Source organism: Colletes latitarsis, chromosome 7 (genome assembly GCF_051014445.1).
Source record: "Colletes latitarsis isolate SP2378_abdomen chromosome 7, iyColLati1, whole genome shotgun sequence".
Lineage (NCBI taxonomy): Eukaryota > Metazoa > Arthropoda > Insecta > Hymenoptera > Colletidae > Colletes > Colletes latitarsis.
Window position 1 is genome coordinate 10030914 of NC_135140.1, and position 22427 is coordinate 10053340.

A 22427-nucleotide genomic window follows, 5' to 3' on the forward strand; every position below is an offset into this window, starting at 1 on the left:
TTATAATCACATTATAATTAAATTACGTAATTCAGAGTTTCCAGACAATTCAATTGCTGATTATTCTAATGATTAGTGCAATTGAAATACAGAGTAACTAAACTGATGTAATTCGATAATTTTGTAATTATAATTCATGGAATTATTCAATTACAACTCTACACAACTCTGATCTAAAACGATGTTTCGTTCGTTGAAAAGTTCATCGCGTGTACCAGCGTGGTCGCGTCTAGTCGAGACTCCTGCAACGTGCATTTTTATAGCCTTTTCTATCACGTAATCGCTATCTTGTCCCCTTCTCTATTCCGCTTGGTAAGTTTGTCTTTAGCCATCGCATCGAGCGAGCTATTGCACGATTTCGAGGTCGATTAGACAGTCCACATTATGCTGGTTGCTTTCACTTTCGTCGTCGTTTGCACAGTAGACCGTATTCGAGCACAGAATGCTGCCATATTTTAGCCCCAAGGCGTTAGAAGAATACTCGGATACCATTATTCTGTCCGCCATCGTTGTATCGTCGCATTCGTTAAACACTGATTACCGTCGTTGCGACCCACTTAGTATAAATCTGTCTGTAATCCTGCAATTCAACTTTAATCTGTAAATGAAAATTACTCGTAAACTAGTCCCTGCACAATTAAATGGTTTTTCAACAAAAATTGAGTTATTTCGAAATGACCATGATTTGGTCAAATTTTTTTCGAACATTAAGTACAGATCTTGCGAAGATCAATTTTGGTGCTTTTTTTTCAAACATATTATGTTTATTCGATAACAATGTTTACCTTTATGCAATGCAATAATTAAAAAAAATGCTCTACTAAATGCATATCTGTGTTTTGTATCGTTTGTGTTCTTTGAAACTAGTTTTATACAATATTTATAGTAATCAGTGTTTGCACGACTTTTCTTTATACTATTTTCTTTCGCACGTGTACGCTTTCACCGTGTAAAAGGAGGGTCAGATGTATTACAAAGATAGATTTTACTTCGCGTAGCCTGCAAATGAGAAACGTTGGTTTAAATAATTATCAGAAGTTCCCTTATTTTTGGTTTAATGCAACAATAAATATTTCTTGATGTATTACACTTTTCATTATCTTTCTAGCTAGGAAATGCTTGGAAAACATATTTTTGTGTCTTTGTTTATGTTGCTGCTTCTTCTTGAACATTAAATCAAGACGCATACAGTGAAACGAACTTCGTAATTCAATTTTTTTATAATAATTTATATCGTAGGAAATAAACACTACATTTTAAATCGCTTAAAAATTCTAGTTATAGTAATTTTCGTTATCCAACGACAAAACCGTAACCGATAAAAATTAAGTCACTCGAATCTGATGTAAAAATCGTCGCTTGAATGGGAAAATTATTGTAGATAAAAATATAAAAGGTAATATTGTTTAACGATTAAAGAAAAAATAAGCATTAACGCGTTTAACATCATCGTCTGAAACTCAAATACCTGTTCTTCTGGAATTGAATTTAATATGCTTAACAAGTGTGAACTTTGCTTTTATACATCCATGCACATAAGGCAAGTCCTTGAAGAATAATTTGAATAACGATGATCTTACTTGCGATACTGCTCAAACATTGTTATTAAACAATTTTTCTTTATTGATCCTGTTTCAATGAGATACAGGTGTATGTGTCCACCGTTTTCTCTATTTTTCTTGGACATTATTGCCCGTTCTGCTTAGTTGCAGTCGGCTGAAAACAATAATGCTGTAGAAGGAGTAGACTACTGCTAATTTCCGTGAGCGGTCCGCGCAGGAATAAAGTGCAACCTAAAATTCGATTTCAGTACTTAGATCGTCAAATCTATCTTCCAAACATTGCACATGTAAAACTAAGATATTAAATACAACATTGCTATTATTTTAGTTTTATCACAAAGTTCCTTCGAACTCTACTACGTGTGCAAACTTTGAAACTAAATAAAAAAAAAAATAATAATAATAATACGTTGAAAAAATGAAAGATCCCACAAAAAGGTACATCTAACTTTATTATTTATGCGAAAAATAATATTCATAATCACGTAGTTATTCGGAAAAAGGGCTCATCTGCGAAAAACTCTGCTTCGAATTATTTAAATTTGACTCTTCCCTTTATTTCTAAAACTGGTATGTTGATAAAAAGTCAATTTTTTCTGAGATAACTGAGGAAACTAAAAATGTAATGTTCTTTTCTGTCTAATAAATATTAAAAGAAATTTCTTACGTATCTCATTATATCTAAATATATGTATACTATAATGTATTACAAATAGAATACTACTCGGTTATGAATATTATTTTTCACATAAGTAATCAAAAGTTAGTTGCTTTTTTTTTAACGAAACCAACATTTTTATCAATATACCAGCTTCATAAACAAAAAAAGGTGTCAAATTTAAATATCTCGAAATAGGGATTTACCAGACAACCTTCCTTATCGTCGATGATTTCGCATAAACACTACCGGCCGTAAGTGTTAGGACATTTGGGAAAAACTTTGCGGAAAGGAGACATACAATAATTTTCCTGGGATCATCTTACATGTTGAACCATCTACTTCCGACCGGCTAAATTGAATTCCCTCGAAGATCCATTTGTGCTAAGCAAGTACAACTATACAATAAATTTTTCGATTGCTTTTTAGATGTCATGAAAAGTTGGACATAGAATAATAAAGGCTTAAAATATACAAAAATGTATAATTACATAATCATTGGTAATAATAAAACTATTACTGTCATATTTTTTTCTATTTTTTTTTCTTTTTTTTTACAAAAATAGTACTAGTCTCATATTACTATAAAAATTGATATGTCCATTTATGCATCATATTTTTTATGAATTCCCATAAAGATATCCGTAAAATGATTGTTTTTAGCTATTTTAAAACTATCTGGATGAGAAAATACTCCACATTCCTACTTATGACCGGTAGTGTACATTGATCTAAAAAAAGAAAAAGACTAGAGACAATTGTGTATATAAAATATGGACAAGTATAATAATGCGTTAAATTCACTATCGTTTCACAGGTAGCACTTAATTCCCGATACCTCGAGCCGCCGAATAAAGATATTAGAATGACAAAGAGCCACCGCGTTACCGGTTCCTCGAGCAAAGCGACCCCCACGAGCGAATCGTGCATCCGCTGTCACCAAGTGGAAAGACATTATTAGCGTAAAAAGGAACAGGATAATGAAGGGTCCTTGCGCAACGTGTGATACAGATGTATCAATATACACACAGAGCCAGCTAAGCATTCTACGAACGATCGAATAGTCGAACGAGAGAACTGCAGAGACATTTCAGTCTTTATCGTCTTCGAACGATCAAATTCCGAACCGAATCTGAAATCATAACAATTAGTAGACACTGCTGGCAGTATCCATTAATATTTAACTAAGAACAATTAATAAATATTGAAACAAATAAGTTACAACCTTCGATGAAAAAAAAAAATAAACAAAACAAAACTCACAATCATTAATAAGTAACTAGTTCTATCGAAGTGCATCAGTATAATTCTCTCGTTCCAACGATCCGAACGATCGAGTCGGTTAATACAATTTACCCCGCGACTCATTACTGATTACGATTAATATTGTTTCTCGGTCCAGCCACGCGTCCATGCAGCCAAGGACCATAGAACTTCCCGATTCTCTTCCTTTCTCACTTATCTCCTGTTTCTTACGAACTAAAACGTTACATCAATTTTAAATTTCTATTTCATAAAAAAATGTGTAAATAACGATTAGCCGTTTTGATAAAATTCACTGATCGCGTACGAGCGACTTTAGGCGCTACAATTAAATCGAATGAAAAGTCGGGAAGCTAACATGTACCTCGACTCTAGGACGGTAGGTCCAAACAATCGCCTGCCTTCAGGCAAGGGACCGATAAGGTCCAACAGCGGTCACAGCTGTGATTGGTTGAAACAATATGTGGCTGTCGCCCGCCATTCTGGGAGAAAATTCATCAACAATCTTTTATCTACAAAAAAAAAAAAAAAAGAACAAAAACATTACAAAAAAACAAGAATACAGAAGAGGCAATATATTGTTAACCCTTTCGCTGTTAAACCCACATAATGTAAAACAAAAATGAATAAATATAAAATTAGCAAACTGTCTAATACATATAATGAATGACTCGATAAAAACTTCATAGTTTACACGGCTGATGAACAAGATAAAGTGTTTAACTCTTTAGGGCACGCCGGGATTAAAAGTGTCCCACCTTTTTGATGCACCGTAATGCATAGTGGGACATTTTTAGTCCCACCTCGAAATATTGCAATAGCTGCATGAGCATAGGTTTATATTTCGTCTTATTTACGTAAAGCAGTTGGTAATATCTCCAATAAATGTTACAAATATATTCACTTGTGTTGGCAACATTCAACATGCCAATACAGGTTCATCAATTATTGCAAGCGGAAGGTTTTCTATTTTTTTATGTTTTTACATTATGCGATATCTTTATTAATAAAAATATACCAATTTAGTTTAATTTGAAACGCAATAAAATTTCTATGCAACATGAGTCTATTTTATTATCTGAAATCCTGTGCCGCAAAGAGTTAAACGGTAAAATCTTGATTCTTTACGTGAATATAAAATACTTGTATACATATACAGAAAATATGAAAATACTATTTCTTTGTTCCACAGTTCCAATTGTTATCTATTTCACAGAAGTGTTCCACGCAATTGGAAAAAAAGGTATATCTCTAAAACAGTTGGAGATACAAATATCATAAGGCCTAATTAAACAGAACTAAGTAAACGATGCATCTAAAAATGCAACTGTATTTCTTTTTAAATAGAACTCTACAATATTCATCGGGCTATTCAATGCAAGTTGTTAATCCTTACAAAAAAGTGTAAGGTACTCATGCCCTAAACTTAATAATTCAAGAGTTAGAACTCTTGAACTATTAGGTTTAATATTGTATAGTATAATATTAGTTTGTATATTTCGCGTTTCAGAACCTATCGTATGATAAGTACTTATTAATTATTACAAATAACAATCAAATATATACATATAACATATTTCTCTGAACTATTTATAACAAATACAGCTAATTTTACACTAAGAGAAATAGTCACTTTTTAAACCATATCTTATCATTTTATTAAGCAGCGAAAGGGTTGAACGAATTGTGTATTTTCATGAACGCGTTGCAAAAAAAAAAAGAACACAAGAATATTTCTTTCCAAACAACGTGAATCCATGAACGAAAGATTTCCCAGAACGACAGACTACGCCCAATCTTTCGAGCTTTCCACAGAACGTCTTTATTCGAAACAAGTTGATAATGTGACACTCAATAAATAACAGAACTTCTACATATCCAATTCTGCCATCAGATTGTCCTGCCGAATCTCAAAACGAAAGAAATGCGCGGTTGGGAAACAACGTTTTTAGCCATGCTTTAGCAGTCTCGATAGTCGAGAAACGCCTCCGACGGCTTCGTTTTCCTACTGAATGCCATTTGTCTATAAGTAAACACTCGCACGAATCGTCCCTGATCTCGGACAAAACGACAGATCACGACGTAAAGACACTATTCGGAAAGACAACCCCTGAAAATGAAGTATATATTCATAACGATGCGTAGTTTTTTTAGGTACGTACACGTGTTATACTGCGCGGTATGCTGTTTCATATTTTTTCTCGAAGTACTGGTAGAAATCGAGTGAAAGAATAGTCAAACAGGGTGCCTACTGAGGATATATCTTCGCGCGTACAAAGCTTTGCAAGTACTAATGTCCTTGATTCAAACAGTTTCGATTGAAACTGTAGATTCGTGATATTATTTATTTTTCATTAACTATACAACGAACACTAAAAGTCTCGTGACTTTAGTGTGCAGCCTCCTTTTGCACCGTCTTCGCTACACTTTCGTTATACGAAACTATGAAACACGAAATGAAATTCACCGAGAACAAAGGTTCGATAAAATATCTTTACCCTTTTGTCGCAGATTGTGATTATCGAAACCGCATTACATGAACGTAAAAATATTCTTTTGACGATAATTTTTGCTGTCAGTAGACACCCTGAGGAAGTAATAGAACGATAGAGAAGATAATGATGGAATAATAATAAGAAAGACAAAAGGAGGGACGAGAAGTTTCTTCCAAAGGATCGAATAGAATTTCATCCGATCGTAGAGCCAGTCGTTTAAAATTTCCATCGCGGTTCAAAATATATCAGAATGGATAACAAATGTCTGATACATTGTAAACCGAGTTCCGATGATAATTAAAATTATTAAAAACAATCGTGTGCTCCACGATCGGAGTGCCAGTGATCTGATATAGAACAAAAGTAAAGAAAATGGCGTGAGTCGAGTGTAGAGAGAGCTGGTATTCGGTTTTTTTGTGAGCACCCTCCGTACTTACCACTCACTCATGCGTCGCCAACATGTTCCTTGCAAAGGAAGAGGGTTTTCTCAGATCGAATCAGTTACTTCTGCTTCACGGTCAACGAATTGCAATCGTTCGAACTATCACGATTAACATCATAATAACTGATTAATATTTATGCCGTTTACAAGCTAAAGCGATTAACTCCATCTTTTCAACTTCTTAAGATTTTAACGTCAAATCACTTAATCGATGCACAACTTTTTATATTTTTTTTACTTTTTCATTTTAAGGTACTCATCTTCTAAACTTAATAGTTCTAGAGTTATAACACTTTAAAGTAAAATAATTTAATAAACTTTTGAGTATATTAAGTAAGTTTATAACTCCCGAACTATCAACCCCTCAGCCCTTCGCGCGTGAGACTCATGGTGAAGAAATCGGGCCAAACATGAAAACCATGAGTGAGGGATTAAGTTTAGGACATAAGTACCTTATAATTTTTTGTAGAGACTGAAAAACTCCATCGAACAGTGCAATCAAAATTGTAAAATTCCGTTTGAAAAAATGACGCAGTTGCATCGATGCATTTAAAAAATGCAACTGCATTCTTTTTTAAACGAGAATTTTATAGGAAATCTTAAGAAAGCATATACATATATCATTTTATCAATTTTTTTTTTCCTTTTGCAGAGATAATCAATTTAGCAAATAAGCGGCTCATTTAAGAAACTTTAGCAACTAGAATAGATTATATTTTCTTTTCTAAACGAAGAACAGAATGGTAGAACGGAGCAACGTTGTGATTTTAATCTTTCGTTGTTTAACGGTTACCCGGTCCAGTAATTTGATTGACTTTTTCGCCTAAATTTCCAAAAAATAAGATAACTCCATTATTTAACTGGGTTTTAGCCAAACGTGAAAATATGTCAAAATCAGTATATTTTTAATAGTATAGACATGTATTTTTAAATATTTCTTGACTTCTTCAAGAGAAGAGTCAGAGATGTCTAATTCTATTATAATTTTGTTGTGTTTTTGCAGAATGATATTTATTACTCTGAGTGAAACATTACGCGAAGATACTCGAGTATTTTATAGATATACAAATTCCTTTCATTAATAATTTTACATACTATAATACATTTTCAAACAATATTACAGGTTTTGCACCCCAAATTAGCTCTTTTTTGTGATTTTATTCGTAATTAGCGAGCTAAAACTCGAAAGACGATCAGCTGATACTTTTAGTGTTAAATAAACGTTGTTAATCTTTGGATTATTATAACTCAGAGAAGAGAAATCATACAATAGTCTTTTTGGGATTATTTTAAAGGTTGAACATTTTACTTTCACATTCCTAAAAAGAATTTTCCTTAGAGATTCTTTTACACCAAAAAGTGAATAAGAAAGAGATCCCTATTCGGGTTAATTACACTGACCAACAAATTTTAAACAATAATTTGTATTCTTCGTGAATAAGCTTCTTTCCTCGCTTATTTATGTGTAATGAGATGGGAAATGTTTAATTAATACCTTTTTTCCTTTCATTCAGAAAAAAATTATAATCTATTCCAGTTGCTAAAATTATTCTGTATATAGTGGGTCGGAAAAATATATTAAGAGAGCAGTTCCTGGTATCCCTAACATGAATAACCAAAAACTAACAAAATTACTCAATTTGATTATAGAAAATTATTAGATACAATTAATAAGATCTATTCTAAGAGAGAACAATTTTATACTAATCAAATAAAAAGCTGCATTCAGCAAAATTACAGATTATTTAGCTGAGAATTGATTAAACGATTATTAAAATCTCCAATGAAACGTTTAATGCAAGTTATTAGTCATTATATATAGTAGGAAGCAAAATTGAACACACAGATAGACTTTACAATACATTAATTCTCCATAAAAAATATTAAATTTGTATTATCATTTACTTAACGATTTATCGACGAAAAGTCAATTGCAAAACTGATTTCACAAAGAAAATTTGTATTAAGTAAAATAATGGTTAAAGTACCATGTGTATGATTAGTTTTGCTCCTTACTGTATATTAATAATGTAATAAACCTACAATTATTTTCCACTATTGTAAAGTAAAATCTTTCATCTTGGTAACAAATACGTTAATTCCTTGCCAGTTTCAGTGATCTCGCTATATTTGTTCCACCCACTGTATATACACTATAAATTACAACAATTTCAGTATATTGTTCATTATAAAACAAAATACCTAAATTCGCGATGTGAATTACCGCGCAAAAGCAAATCGACTCGATCTGAAACGTTAACAAAATAAAAGTTGTGACAAACTAACCTGAGGCGACAGAATGTTCACACTGCGGCTTACATTTTAATACTTTATCAAGAGAACCGAGCGCGCAAATAATATTTCACAGGAGCGTATCAAAATTATGAAAATAGTCAAATTTAAAAAAATCGTTATATAATTCATATATACACTTGGAATAAGAAGACGAAATCAATTGTCTAACATGGGAAAAATAAATTCAAACAATAAAAAAACATCGCAAACTATTCATCGTTGATTTTAACAAAACGATTGTAGTTGATCAATCTTACAAAAATACTCTACGCTTCGTTTAATCGCAATTTTCCAAAGTGAAAAATCTACTTGGTCCAATATCTCCAAAACAATTCAATGTAGAGCACAATTTAATCACGTAAAATTGTGATAATTAATGATGATGACGCTCGAAAAAGAGCTAATGATATGTAGTATAATGTACTTCGAAATATCATACATTTACAACTACTACATTTTGCACAGTATTTAAATAAATTACTAATGCAGTAATTTTCGTTACAATACACGATATTTAATAAGAATAACTGACAAAAATGTATTTATTTTCAATATATTAAATTTATTATAATATAACAAATACATTTATCTGAAATCCGTTTAACCGAATTCGTCGATCAAGAATACAGAATTATTTCCAATATGTTAATCCAAGCAGGTTTCTCAATTTGATCGTCGGTAAGAAACAGAAAAAGTGTCAAAATTTTTGTAACGACCGTTCTCTACAAAAATTTTACCGAAATCAGCGATTGATAGTTCGGGATGTTCCCTTACAAGTGAAAATAAATTCCGTGTCTATAATAGCTGCAGTGTGAAACGCCACCTTTCCGCGATTGCGTCTCTCCAAGAGAACACTGGTGCAGAGGCTGAGGAACAGCGCGTGGAAACGGTCTACCGTAAAATAAAAACAACAACGTAGAGCCATATATAGAAATTCATTCTACTTATACTTATCAACTGAAAGTTCATACCTTCCAGAAGTGACTTCGTTAACAAGCAACGTACAATTGCTTACATGTGTGACTTTGCAACAATATGTCTGTATCAGCAGCTCACGAGTTTCCTCACGAATAGTTTCCGATGCTCATACAGTCATCAACAACACGATACCATTTTTTTTTTAATCATTCCATGCCAAATCGAGCATTTTTTTAACCAACGCTTCAAACGTTGCTAAAATCTGACTAAAATTATAGTCTTTAACTTTCAGCATATCAAAGTTAAAGAACCCCATGACTTTTTCACTATTATATTAGTTATCATTATAATATATTTATTTTTACATCCTATTAAGTATGATAAAGATGTTGTTGTATATATATACATATATACATATTGTTGTATTGTATATATATACATATACTGTATTCGATAAAGTATTAATTCATAAGCTACTGAAAGAAGCAAACAAGGAATATGACATACGAAGTTTTAAATTATTGACTTTTACGGCTAGTTTTAAACAAAAAATAGTTTAAATATCACTAAAGACTACAATGCACCGAGATTTCAGCAAAATCTGAAAAGTCGCTCGAAATGATATTCGATTCGGCGTGGATTGACCCATTAATAAAACTATAATTTTAATGTAAGGTACTCTGATGACAATATTTTAACAAAGATCAACAGAAAGATTAATTCTAAGGATCGAACCTTAGTTGAGCTTTCCGGGCGAACAAGAAAATTTGTTCGTCAGCGAAATAACGACACGGGTTGCTCGGCTGGCGATTTTTCGAGCTCCTCTACGAAATAAATTATTTATTGCTCTGACTGTTGCGTGTACCGCGTAAATAGATTATAGGGATTGTTTTTACTGACAGCCAAATTGAAGACGAATATAGCTGACCGTTTCCACTGCACCTGGTAAAAAATCCTCTCAGGCACTGACGTGATGTGTTTTGCAATCATATATAATTAAAAAAACAAAGATTTTTGCTAACTTTGTGTAAACTTCGTGGGAGAGGATGCGTCAAGTGCAGCCGCGGCCGATCAACGAAGTGTGTCCACGCGAGCGAACATGTTTTACGCGTGCTTTTCTTTCTTCTTCTCAATCACATCCGAACCCTAATAAAATTTAGGGGCGGGCCCAAAGCACGAAGTGCAGTGGCGGGGTGGGCCCGTCCATGGGAGGTGATCATCTGAAGCGTGGGTGCATCATCGGAGCCAACATCGGTGCACCAGGAAAACCCATTGGGGTTGCAAATGCCGGATGCATTGCGCCTGGTGGTAATGCTCCTATCATCCCTGCAAATCACAATGCATCGTCAATCAACACGATCGAATATACTTCTGTCTCCCGTTCGTTCCTTCGATCTCTTATCACATTGGCTTTAACGGAAAGTTCCTGCATTTTTAATAGCATGTCTGTATACATATATTGTATATGTATATCCTTCTACTATATAGGGTGTTCAGTCACCCCTGGGAAAAATTTTAATGGGAGATTCTGGAGGCCAAAATAAGGCGAAAATCAAGAATATTAATTTGTTGATGGAGGCTTCGTTAAAAAGTTAATAACGTTTAAAGTTTCACCCGTACAGAATTTTTTTCTAGAAAATGTGCACGATTTCGGGGGTATGGCTATTCACCAAAAATGATGGTAATTGACCCCCGCAACCGAAAATAATTTTTCTAAAATGATTTGAAAATTTTTTTTTCCGTCGAAAAATTTCACACCTTTTCAAATTTTTTTCTAGAAAATGGATAGGATTTCGAGGATATGGCTATTGACCAAAAATGATTGTAATCGACCCCCGCAACCGAAAATAATTTTTTCAAAACGATTTGAAATTCTTTTTTCGTCGAAAAATTTCCCACCTTCTCGAATTTTTTTCTAGAAAGTGGTTAGGATTTCGGGGGTATGTCTGTTCACCAAAAATGATTATAATTGACCCCCACAATCGAAAATAATTTTTTTACAACGATTTGAAATTTTTTAATTTTGTCGAAAAATTTCACACCTTCTCAAATTTTTTTTTAGAAAGTGGGTAAGATTTCAGAGGTATGTCTATTGACCAAAAATGATTATAATCGACCCCCGCAACCGAAAATAATTTTTTCAAAACGATTTGAAAAAATTGTTTTTTGCCGAAAAATTTAAGCACCTACCCCCTGTCGATTTTTCTTAAAAATTCATTTTTAATTTTTAATAATTTTGTTTGACGCCCTACAAAAAAGTTGTCTAATACTTTTTTATAGGTACCCATGTGCTCTACTTCAGAAAAAAGTTTCATTGAAATATATTCACTATTGTAGGAGTTATGGCTGTTTGAAAATTGGACCATTTTTATGGGGTTTTTCTCATTTTGCAAGGTCAAGAATCAATTTTTCGGATATTTTTGCGATTTGTATATATTCTCCATCAAAATACGCGTAATTTGCTTTTTTAAACATAAAAATCGTCCAATCCGTTCAGAAGTTATGATGTTTCAAAGATCCACATGAAATTTCGGGGAACCATTTCAGGCCTCAGATTATACTTTCAGTAAGGAATTTTTTTCTCGAAAGTGCGTAAGATTTCGGGTGTATGTCTATTCACCAAAAATGATTGTAATCGACCCCCGTAACCGAAAATAATTTTTTCAAAACGATTTGAAATTTTTTTTTTCCGTCGAAAAATTTCGCACCTCGAATTTTTTTCTAGAAAATGGGTAGGATTTCGGGGTATGTCTATTCACCAAAAATGATTGCAATTGACCCCTGCAACCAAAAATAATTTTTTCAGAATGATTTGAAAATTTTGAATTTAATTTTTTAATACCTTTTTATCGAAGCCTCCATCAACAAATTGGTATTCTTGATTTTCGTCTTATTTTGGCCTTCGGAAGCTCCTATTACAATTTTTCCCAGGAGTGACCGAACATCCTGTATAATTTATTTATAGTTTCTATTTGTTATTACTATATATTAATACAGTTAAACAACCACAGAAACAGCGAAGAAGATAGGTATTTTATAGCAATAATACTCGAAAGAGGCTATAGCGATACGGATTAAATAAATCACATTTTGTAAGAGTGATACAGTCGAATTTAGAACAGAAATGCACGAACTTTCCGTTCAACTCAATACTTTGGTCAACAATCTGTAAATAGTCTTTATATATACTTACGTCGCGAGAGTAATCATTAAACATAACAAACAAAATTCTATGTACGTGTATTTTGAATACGTTGCTCTTCCTCTTTGAGCCCTCTGTTTTCCGGTTTATTTTGACAATAATTCTCTAACTTTCTTTCTTTTTTGGAGACCGCGCGTCGTTCAGTAGAAAAGTTACGGAATTTTGAAAGAAACGATCACTAATATAATTAGTTCATCGATGTGAATCGATGGGATTTCTTCAAATATATTCCGAACTGATCCAGAGAATCTATGCTCTTCTGAACGGGAAGTTGTCTGACAGCCGACCGATGGCCTTTCCTCGAAATTCGTAACGATATTTGTTTTTCTTTAATAAAAAAAAAATAATACTAAAAAAATTCCAAAAAAATATTTACAGTCTAATTAATAGACTTCTTGGCCATTTATCGATCACATATTTTAAGTGCTATCAAGCGTTTAAGAATGTTTTACCAACGAGCAAAAGAATAAAAATAATTTTTTATCCAAGTGTTTAAGCACGCCTCATGTTTTCTTAAACCATTTTTTTTTGTAAAATGGCGAACGATAGAGACTCGAATTTTCTAAAACGAGATACAGGGTGTTCGGCCACCCCTGAGAAAAATTTTAATGGCGGATTCTAGAGGCCCAAATAAGACGAAAATCAAGAATACCAATTTGTTGATGGAGGCTTTGTTAAAAAGTTATTAACGTTTAAAGTTCGGTCCATACTGAATTTTTTTCTCGAAAATGCGCAGGATTTCGGGGGTAGGTCTATTCTCCAAAAATGATTGTAATTGACCCCCGCAACCGAAAATAATTTTTCCAGAACGATTTGAAATTGTTTTTTTTCGTCGAAAAATTTAGGCACCTAATTAGATTTTCGGTAAGGAATTTTTTTCTCGAAAGTGCGTAGGATTTCGGAGGTATGTGTAATGACCAAAAATGATTGTAATTGACCCCCGCAACCGAAAATAATTTTTCCAGAACGATTTGAAATTTTTGAATTTAATTGTTAATAACTTTTTAACGAAGCCTCCATCAACAAATTGGTATTCTTGATTTTCGTCTTATTTTGGCCTCTAGAATCCCCCATTAAAATTTTTCCCAAGGGTGGCCGAACGCTCTGTATACCCGCAAGGATTTATTATTAACAGCCCACCTACGTCTATCTAGCAACTTTTATCAATGCAAATTGCCAAACTATACGAGAAATTGAGCTCAGCATGCAATGTGCCGCATACGCAATACAAGTCACAATAAACGGAGAAAATGTGATACCACACAAAACCTCACACCATACAAAGAAAGAAACCCATTAAATATTCTGTCCTCCAGAGTTGGGCAAAACTTTATTCTTGAAACCGAAACATATTGGCTTTGGCAATTAATTTTTGTTCAAATGCTGTTCAAACGTTAAACCAAAGGTTTATTGGTTTTGGAAAAATATACGCTGAATTAACAAATACGTCATCAGTTCATCTGTGAAATATTTTCTAATCTTCAATTCTGTTTTGTTAAATACAGAAAAATTAGTTTCTTCGTTTTCAATATTTTCTGTAATTGATGCATTATCTCTGATGAACGAAAAAAAAAAAAATCGTTATTTATTCAAATGAAATATTCGAGTAGAACAAATTAATTTGGATAAATATTTATTCAAATAATGCCCAACTCTGTCTTCTCGTCGTTTGAGCAAATCGTTCGGCTGCCAACCTATCTTCCAAGACACTGCTCCAAAAAACACTTTCGATAAGCTTGTAGTAATTAATATTCCTGTTTAAAATTATTCCGAATCTGTGTGCAAGTTTCTCGATCTCCAAAGAATTGTAACAATGTTGGAATATATTATTAGTGTTACTAAATACTTTGATGCTATCTAAAGTAAGGAATCTAAACCTATTCTGAAACCATTTGCTTATATGTACTAACTGGTAACGATAATTAATAAACGCAGAATATAACACACAGTAAAATTCTGATCATAATGGTAATCCTCTCGTTCGCCGACGTTAAATTAAGCACTCATATTCGTATAATATATAATAAACAACTGCAATTATATGTATGTATAAATTATAAATATACTGGGTATCGTGAAATCGCTTGTTTACTGTGAATCAACATGATTTTGTCTAAAATCGTTTGTGTGACACATAAGCTAGGCTATGGTGTGAGGAAGATACATTACGTTCGTTCTTGTTGCAAGTTTCGTTTTTGCTAATAATACAACAAAAATAATCCCTTCTCTCTTTTCCTTTCATACTTAGCTACTTAAACAACTTCAAACATGTTTTCCACGAAATGTTACTGTAAGATGCATTTGCGAAAGGTTTAACAATATTATAAATATATAGCAAAAAGCATAACTGAACCAATGTTAAGAATTGTTTAGTAAATCGTTATTTATCGCTTTATATTATATGTAAGAGGAAAAATGAGGTTTGAACATACGTATATTAGTTTTAAATTATATAAAATATTTTTAAGGGCTAAAGAAGCTTTCAAAAAAAAGTAATCTCTCCTACGATATAGCAGCTCCAAAGAAGCACGAGATAAATTTCGGCCAATGAAACAAAAAACTGTATGTAAAAATAAATAGTTCTGTTGTAACGAAACATAAAATACTCAATATCGATGCTATTTTCTACTACTTTGCAATACAAAGAAATTAATAGTAAAGTTTTTTATTATTACATAAATACAAGTGAACCAAACTATCGGTTCAATTTTTTATTTCGCTGTATAATGTTGATTTTTTTTTTCATATTCTTTGACGTTCGCGACGATAAATAATAATTTATGTAAGAGACTCGTGGTTTATCGGTTCAATTATGCTTCTTGCTGTACATTGACTAATCATCCTACATTCTGTAAACGACAATAAGAAAAGAAATAATGAAAACGAAAATCCGAAATTCCTTTCTGGATGCAAAGAAGGAAGGGACAAGTTTAATTATCGCCGAAAATATGCATTAGTATTTCTTATTTAGAATGACAACTTCGAACGACTGTCAGTGCCGTGCCCAAAAAGCGATTTCTTCACTACTGTATCACAACACCAGGATTTCAAGCTATGTAAGTAATGTGAAGAGACAGGATAGTAAACACGGTTTGGAGAGGTGATGATAAGTAAAAGTCGTAAGAAGAATATATGGTTACGTCGACATAATGAATAAAGAAGCTAATGGAACGGAAAGAAAAAAATTATATATATATATATATATATGTGTGATGAACCAGCCGAGCGGCCGAAAATCGAATTAATTTCGCAGTGGAACTTTTTATCGATTCGGAGAAAAAAACATATCTATGGATATATATGTATGCATGTATATATATACATACGTATATATATGCGATGTACACACATGCATATATATATGTGTATATATACATATATACAGACACACAAAACATATATATGTATATGTACCGCGATTATAAGAAATATAAATCTAGCGTAATCGTGCTTCTGATACCGAGTACTCTAGTTTCGAGAAGAGGCATTTCACGTCCAAAGGGTCGTGATGTGTCCAAAATCAAAGTGTGGCTGTCCGGCGTTGAAGGAATCAGAACAGATGCAATATCGTTGGCCGCTCGACCCACCTGCCCAGTGACAATAATATAAATATACAGAAATATATTTAGGTGTATTAACCCTTTGCGCTTCAACGACACGCTCTGCTCATAATTGGTTTCGCTCCAACAAATCCAACAACAAATTCTGCTCTAGATCTACGACAAAACTACTTTCTTTTTATTTTCATATGATTTTCGATACATCCACCAGGAACTATTTATTCTTTTTCTTATGTATATTGTAATACTAGCTATACAGAAAAGTTTCTGTTTTGAAATTTTTTATCACTTTGCAGTCAGCAGCAGTTAATCTTGCAAAAAAAAATTCGAATTTTAGTAGATCAATTATTGAAAGACGAAATTCTAATTCTTAAGAACTATTCTTTTTTTTTATTTTTTGGTAAAAAGTACTATTAGCCATATATGACGTGGCAGTCAACGCGTTAAAAAGCGTCCTTTGACAGTGTTGGAAGGACAATACGTGTTTGGACTTGGGTGGAAGAAACTTTCCATTTAAACGAATGCTACAGTAATTATTCTGCATTGCAACAAAGAAACAGTTTTGTAAAATATAAGGAACTTGTTTTTTTCGCAGACTAAACTGCTTAGAGTCGATAAAATACTTGATAAAATTTTCTTTTAAAATATTTAAAACTATCTAATATCACATTCATATCTTTACGTATTTCTCAGTGTTTCAAAACATATGTTAACTTAGTGTAATCTTACCAAAAACTATAGCAAAGTATTGTCTAGTTCGTCCAATTGTAAAAATAAAACTGTTCTAGTATTGATAAATTTTTGGAGCAAATTCTCGTTCTATTGTCTTCTTTGTTGTATTGGAAATTATTAACTTCAAGAAGCTGTTGGTATTGAAGTATTATCTAGATACTGTAGCATGAGCTGCAGAAATTTGTACGTCGGTTTTTGCAATACTCTTCGACAAACGGATGCAAATAGAATCGCACATTTTGGAGTTATTGGAACGAACAGTGTGAAATCACGAGGAGCGCAAAGGGTTAATGTGACAATGATGATAATAATAATAATAATAATAATAATTAATAAGAATAATAATAAATATAAGGATGTGTGCGCGTGTGAGCATAGTATACACACACGCGCACACATATATTTATACATATATAACTATATATACATGTATATATAGGCCATGTCACCGCATGCTAATTGCTAAGGACCAACCTTGTTGCGCTTGTATAAAACACGGTTTTAGTAACCGGACTGGGTTCGTTTGACACTCACCAAGGAGTGACTGGACACCCTGCAAACGCACCGTTAAATAAACGTACAAGACACGCAGTCATCGACTCTGACATACAGGTGAATCCTGAGCTTCCTAGTTATCTGTACAGTCATACTTCTTTCTTTTCCTTTCTCCTCTTTACCAGAAATTGAAAACTATTATAATATCGATTCCGATTCTCAAAACAGTTATGGAGAATCTTTATTCTGAGTAACTGTTATGAAAAACCGACATTTTCAAGCATATCGGTTATGGTTCCGGTTCTACAAGAGCGTCAGAACCTTATCCACTCGTAACAATTATCTCTTTGGGACACGCTGGGATTAAAAGTGTCCCACCTTTTTGATGCACCATAATGCACGGTGGGACATTTGGTTCCACCTTGAAATATTGCAATAGCTACATGCGCGTAGGTTTATATTTCATCAACAAATGTTGCAAATGTATTCACTTGTGGTGGCAACATTCAATATGTCAATACAGGTCCATCAAACCAAGTTCACAGTTTAATTAAACTATTCTTATTTTTTTTGTTTTTACATTATGCGATATCTTTATTAATAAAAATATACCAATTTTGTTTAATTTAAAACGCGATAAAATTTCTATGCAACATGGGTCTATTTTATTATCTGAAATCCTGTGCAGCAAAGAGTTAAAACATCATTTTGATTCTTCATGATCGTTTCAGTCGAAACCTTTATATAACAGCTATTAACAGTTATTTCTGGAACCTTTTCAATCCCAGCTTTTTGCACACTCGAAATTACAAATATTTTTTGCGTGCCTTGATTGAGATTATCCCCTCCCCCCAAATATTTGTCCACTGTCGCTCTCATTCACACGTAACACAGCCCTAGCCGTCGGGTAAGTCTAATTTGTTATTAGGGTGGGGGAGACAAGGGCAACTCGGCGATGGATGAAGTGCAAAAGTATTGAACAAAAGTTTAAGACGAACCATCTTTTTAATAGATAATCGTACAATATAGAGTATGATAACCCATAAAGAATGTAGTTGTTTTAAACTTTTGTCCGCTACTATATAGGTCATAATGCGTACGTCGAATGAAAAACATTTTTGACTCGATGATAAAAACTACACACATATATAATAAATGGATATTAAGTAACCTTCAGGTTTCTGGGTAAACTTATTATTGTCCGAAGTTATCTCTCTAATTGGGAAACTTTTAAGTATTTCTACGTTGGGACCGACGTAATTATTTTAATACCTGAGTAAATATCATTACAATTTATGAATAAAATTATATGATGTATTACCTAACGTCAGCACTCGATTCTAAGATTCTAAATATACAGTGGTATCCACTTAAATGTTCACGAGTTATTTCCACCATATTTTAGAATTTCCTGCTCGTGTCGAACCTTGGCGTTATCTACGATTTGCATTAACAAACAGATTTAATAACGTAAACTACAAACAACCAATTTCTGGAATAAACCTCTTAATTTAAATATCCACTTTCGACCTCGATCGTTTAAGCAGACACTACTGTAGATACATACATTAACAGACATTAGAACACTGACCAAAACGTTGTCAATATTTGAACCATTTTAATTTCGTGAAAGAAAGGCGATTTTCATGAAGTCATTTTGAAAGTTGAATTCTCCATTTTGACATTCCTAATTTAAATTTCCAGATTCGTTCACACTAGCAAGCGAATAAGATCGTAAAATTTTTTTTAGTAACTCTATCTTCGGGTTCTTACTCAATTCTTAGTGCAAATGGATCTTCGAGGAAATTCAACATGAGGATTTGAAAGTAGAAAATAGATAGTTCAACCTATAAAAAGGCTCCCGAGGAAAATTGTTGTACTTCTTTTTTGCAATGTTACTATAGTTAAAAAATCGGCAACATTTTGGTCAAGTATCCTAATACTTATGATCGCGCAGTGTATGTATGCGTTAACGTGTATGATGCGAAAAACTAAAACGTGATCTTTATACCGTTTCTAAAGCAAAAATGTAAACGTAAAACTATAGAAGAAGATATTATGTGAGAAAGTTAAAATTACACATTTATTTCAATCATCATCGATAGTTCCAGATTGAAATATCGGCAATAGCGTGTAACGAAATTTCAACTAATTCTGATATTCACGTCGATTAATGGGAACTGCGGGAATGCTCTCGTTGGAACAGACTGAGCGTACAAAATCATAAAGACTTACCTGGTGGCAGGCCCATGGGGGGCGGTCGCATCATGTTACCTCCATGAATCAGAGCAGGTGCAGCTAGGGTCATAGTCGGCCGCATAAGCGGTGCCATCAAAGCAACGGAACTAACAGGCATTGCAGCTGACGCGGGAACCATGACTGCCTGTGGAGGTCTCTGAAATCTTTGCTGTTGAAGGGCATTTAATGCAGCCTGTTGTCTCTGTTGCTGATCCTGAAACGCGGCTGCCGCGTTAGCGGCCGCAGCTTGTTGTTGTTGCTGTTGCTGCTGCTGCTGTTGTTGTTGCTGCTGCAATGCGGCTACTTGCTGAGAAGCCTCGGCCTGTGCGGTTCGAGACTCTTCTGTTTGCCTTCGTTGATATTTCGGAAGTCTCGCTCTAATTTCCTCCTAAGACATGCAAATTTTTGCTTTCTTAATTCCTGTGTTCGGCAGAAACATATATATGCATGTGATATATATTAATTCATCAAACTTACTAAACTAAGATCCTCTGGTGGATGAATAATTTTAATAGCAGCACTCGTAGTTGCTATAAGATTTACTTTCTGATCACTTCCAATATTATTACTAGTAGTGGTATTACTATCAGTATTACTGTAAGCAGGGAATGTTGGCTTAATAGGTCCTATAGAACCACCAGCTACCGACGTGATTGGTTTAAAGTCTGTGCCCAGGGGAGAAGTCACAGCTGTGGACGCGGCTGTTGAAACAGCTGCAGCGCTTGGAAATAATGGTCGGGCTGGTGGAATAGACGCACCTGATACCGGTGGTTGTATACCTGGAGGCATACCTGGCATTCCAGGCATCATACTACAAGAAGAACGGCATTTATTATTTTACTCTTTCATATCGTTTTCTCTTTTATAGTACTTATGAATTTGAGAACTTTAAAAGATTGTATTTACTTAACTTGCATTAAATTAATATCACAAAAGTTATTCTTCTTTCGCGCTGTCTGCTTTTAAAAGAAAAACATTATACATACCCAGGTCCCATGAAAGGTGGACCTACATGACCCATAGGTCCCATCATATGGTGCATGGGTGGTGGGAACTGTCCCATCGGTGGCATACCCGGATGAGCTGCCATACCTGGCATAACGCCTTGCATCATATTTGACCCTGTGGGCACTGCACCAGGTGCGGAACCTAATAAACCCTCTGGTTTCGTTTTCTTCCGAACGGGTTCGTCTTCGCCGGAACTCGGCGAACCAGGTCTACCTCCATTCCTTTGCCTTTCGTGTTCTTTTGCATCGTTTGGTGGTATACCTTCCATGCCATAAATTTCTATTTCAATATTACTACGATTTGGCAAAGAATTAGGTACCTTATCTATTGCTTCTTTATGTACCTGAAACGATCGAAACATTTATTTTACGCTTGAACTGATTTTTAAACTTCCATAATATGAAAATCAATTCATGTTACCTGCATACAATGTATACTAAGGCCTGGTCCCGTATAAAGCTTTTTGTGACAAATGTGACATTTGAAATGTTTTGCTTTCTGATGTTGAATTAGAATCTTCTCGTCTTCAAATTCTCGATTACAATACCTTCATAAATGTATTAAGGAATATACAAATGTAAATATACAGGGTGCCTGACAATAATCATTAAAACGAGATGAAAACCATAATAATAAAATTGTGTTTGAGTTTAATGTTGTATAATAATGTGTCTTAAGTCTTCTGTAACATTTTGCTTGTCCTTTAAAATTTCTGCCACCTATTACCAAATATACTCTACACAATATACATAAATATGTATAAATACATTACTATATACTTTACACACAAAAAAGAACAAACTCTGATTAATCTATACCCATTAAAATATATTAATCAAAGTATGCCAATCTATCTGAATTGATTTCTTAGTACAAACATGAAGTATTTAGAGCACAGAAGAAATATGATTTTATTAAAAACAGGTTAAATGAATATAATTATACTAGTATAAATAATATTTTCATTATTTTGTTCTTTGTTAAATGATATCAATGGCATATCTCAAAATACTTTTAAAACAGTCAATGTAAGATATACCCTAACAACACAATTAGAGCAGAGAGTTCTATTTCGTAAACAAATCCTTTTACGAACGGTGGAAGTGCTAGATGTGTATAGTTGCTAACGAAATATCGATTTTCCGAAGAATCAGCCACTTTAACCCGTTACACAAATTTAACACATTCGAAAGAATATTCTATGATATCGTAGGAATTTTCGAGCGAGAAAACGGAGGCAACACAAAAGTCGACACGACATTGTGATTTTAATCTCACCTTTCTGAAAGTAAAAGAATTCGTGACCGTGATTTATGTTCTAAAAATACAGTTACGTAAAGTATCCCTCGACGAAGGATGTTTGGGAAAAGGATACCAGCACCAGGGCCTCGACTGCTTCTTCTTTTTACGTCCCATCCTTTACTATTGTCTCTCAACAATTCGAAATTAGCAAAGATATGCAAATTAAAGCTTTATGATACGTAACGAGAACTGGAATAGCAAACTAGCTGCACTGCATATACACGTAAAAACCAATAATGCAAAATGGCGACCGCATC

General features: G+C 33.5%; 1 protein-coding gene across 2 annotated transcripts; it reads right to left on the reverse strand.

The window, feature by feature from the left end:
- Nucleotides 1-1599: 1599 nt before the first annotated feature.
- Bugz (Bub3 interacting GLEBS and Zinc finger domain protein) lies at nt 1600-22427 on the reverse strand. 2 transcript variants are annotated; one of them, XM_076768649.1, is made up of 7 exons: nt 22244-22427; nt 21289-21415; nt 20847-21211; nt 20338-20671; nt 19858-20248; nt 16296-16422; nt 1600-10959 (listed from the first exon to the last, which is right to left on the reverse strand). In XM_076768649.1, exons 1-6 carry the CDS (start codon nt 22282-22284, stop codon nt 16325-16327), a joined length of 1356 nt encoding a protein of 451 aa, XP_076624764.1. In that variant the 5' UTR covers nt 22285-22427; the 3' UTR covers nt 1600-10959; nt 16296-16324. The 2 variants fall into 2 exon arrangements, with proteins under 2 accessions (XP_076624764.1, XP_076624763.1); XM_076768648.1 differs by lacking the exon at nt 16296-16422.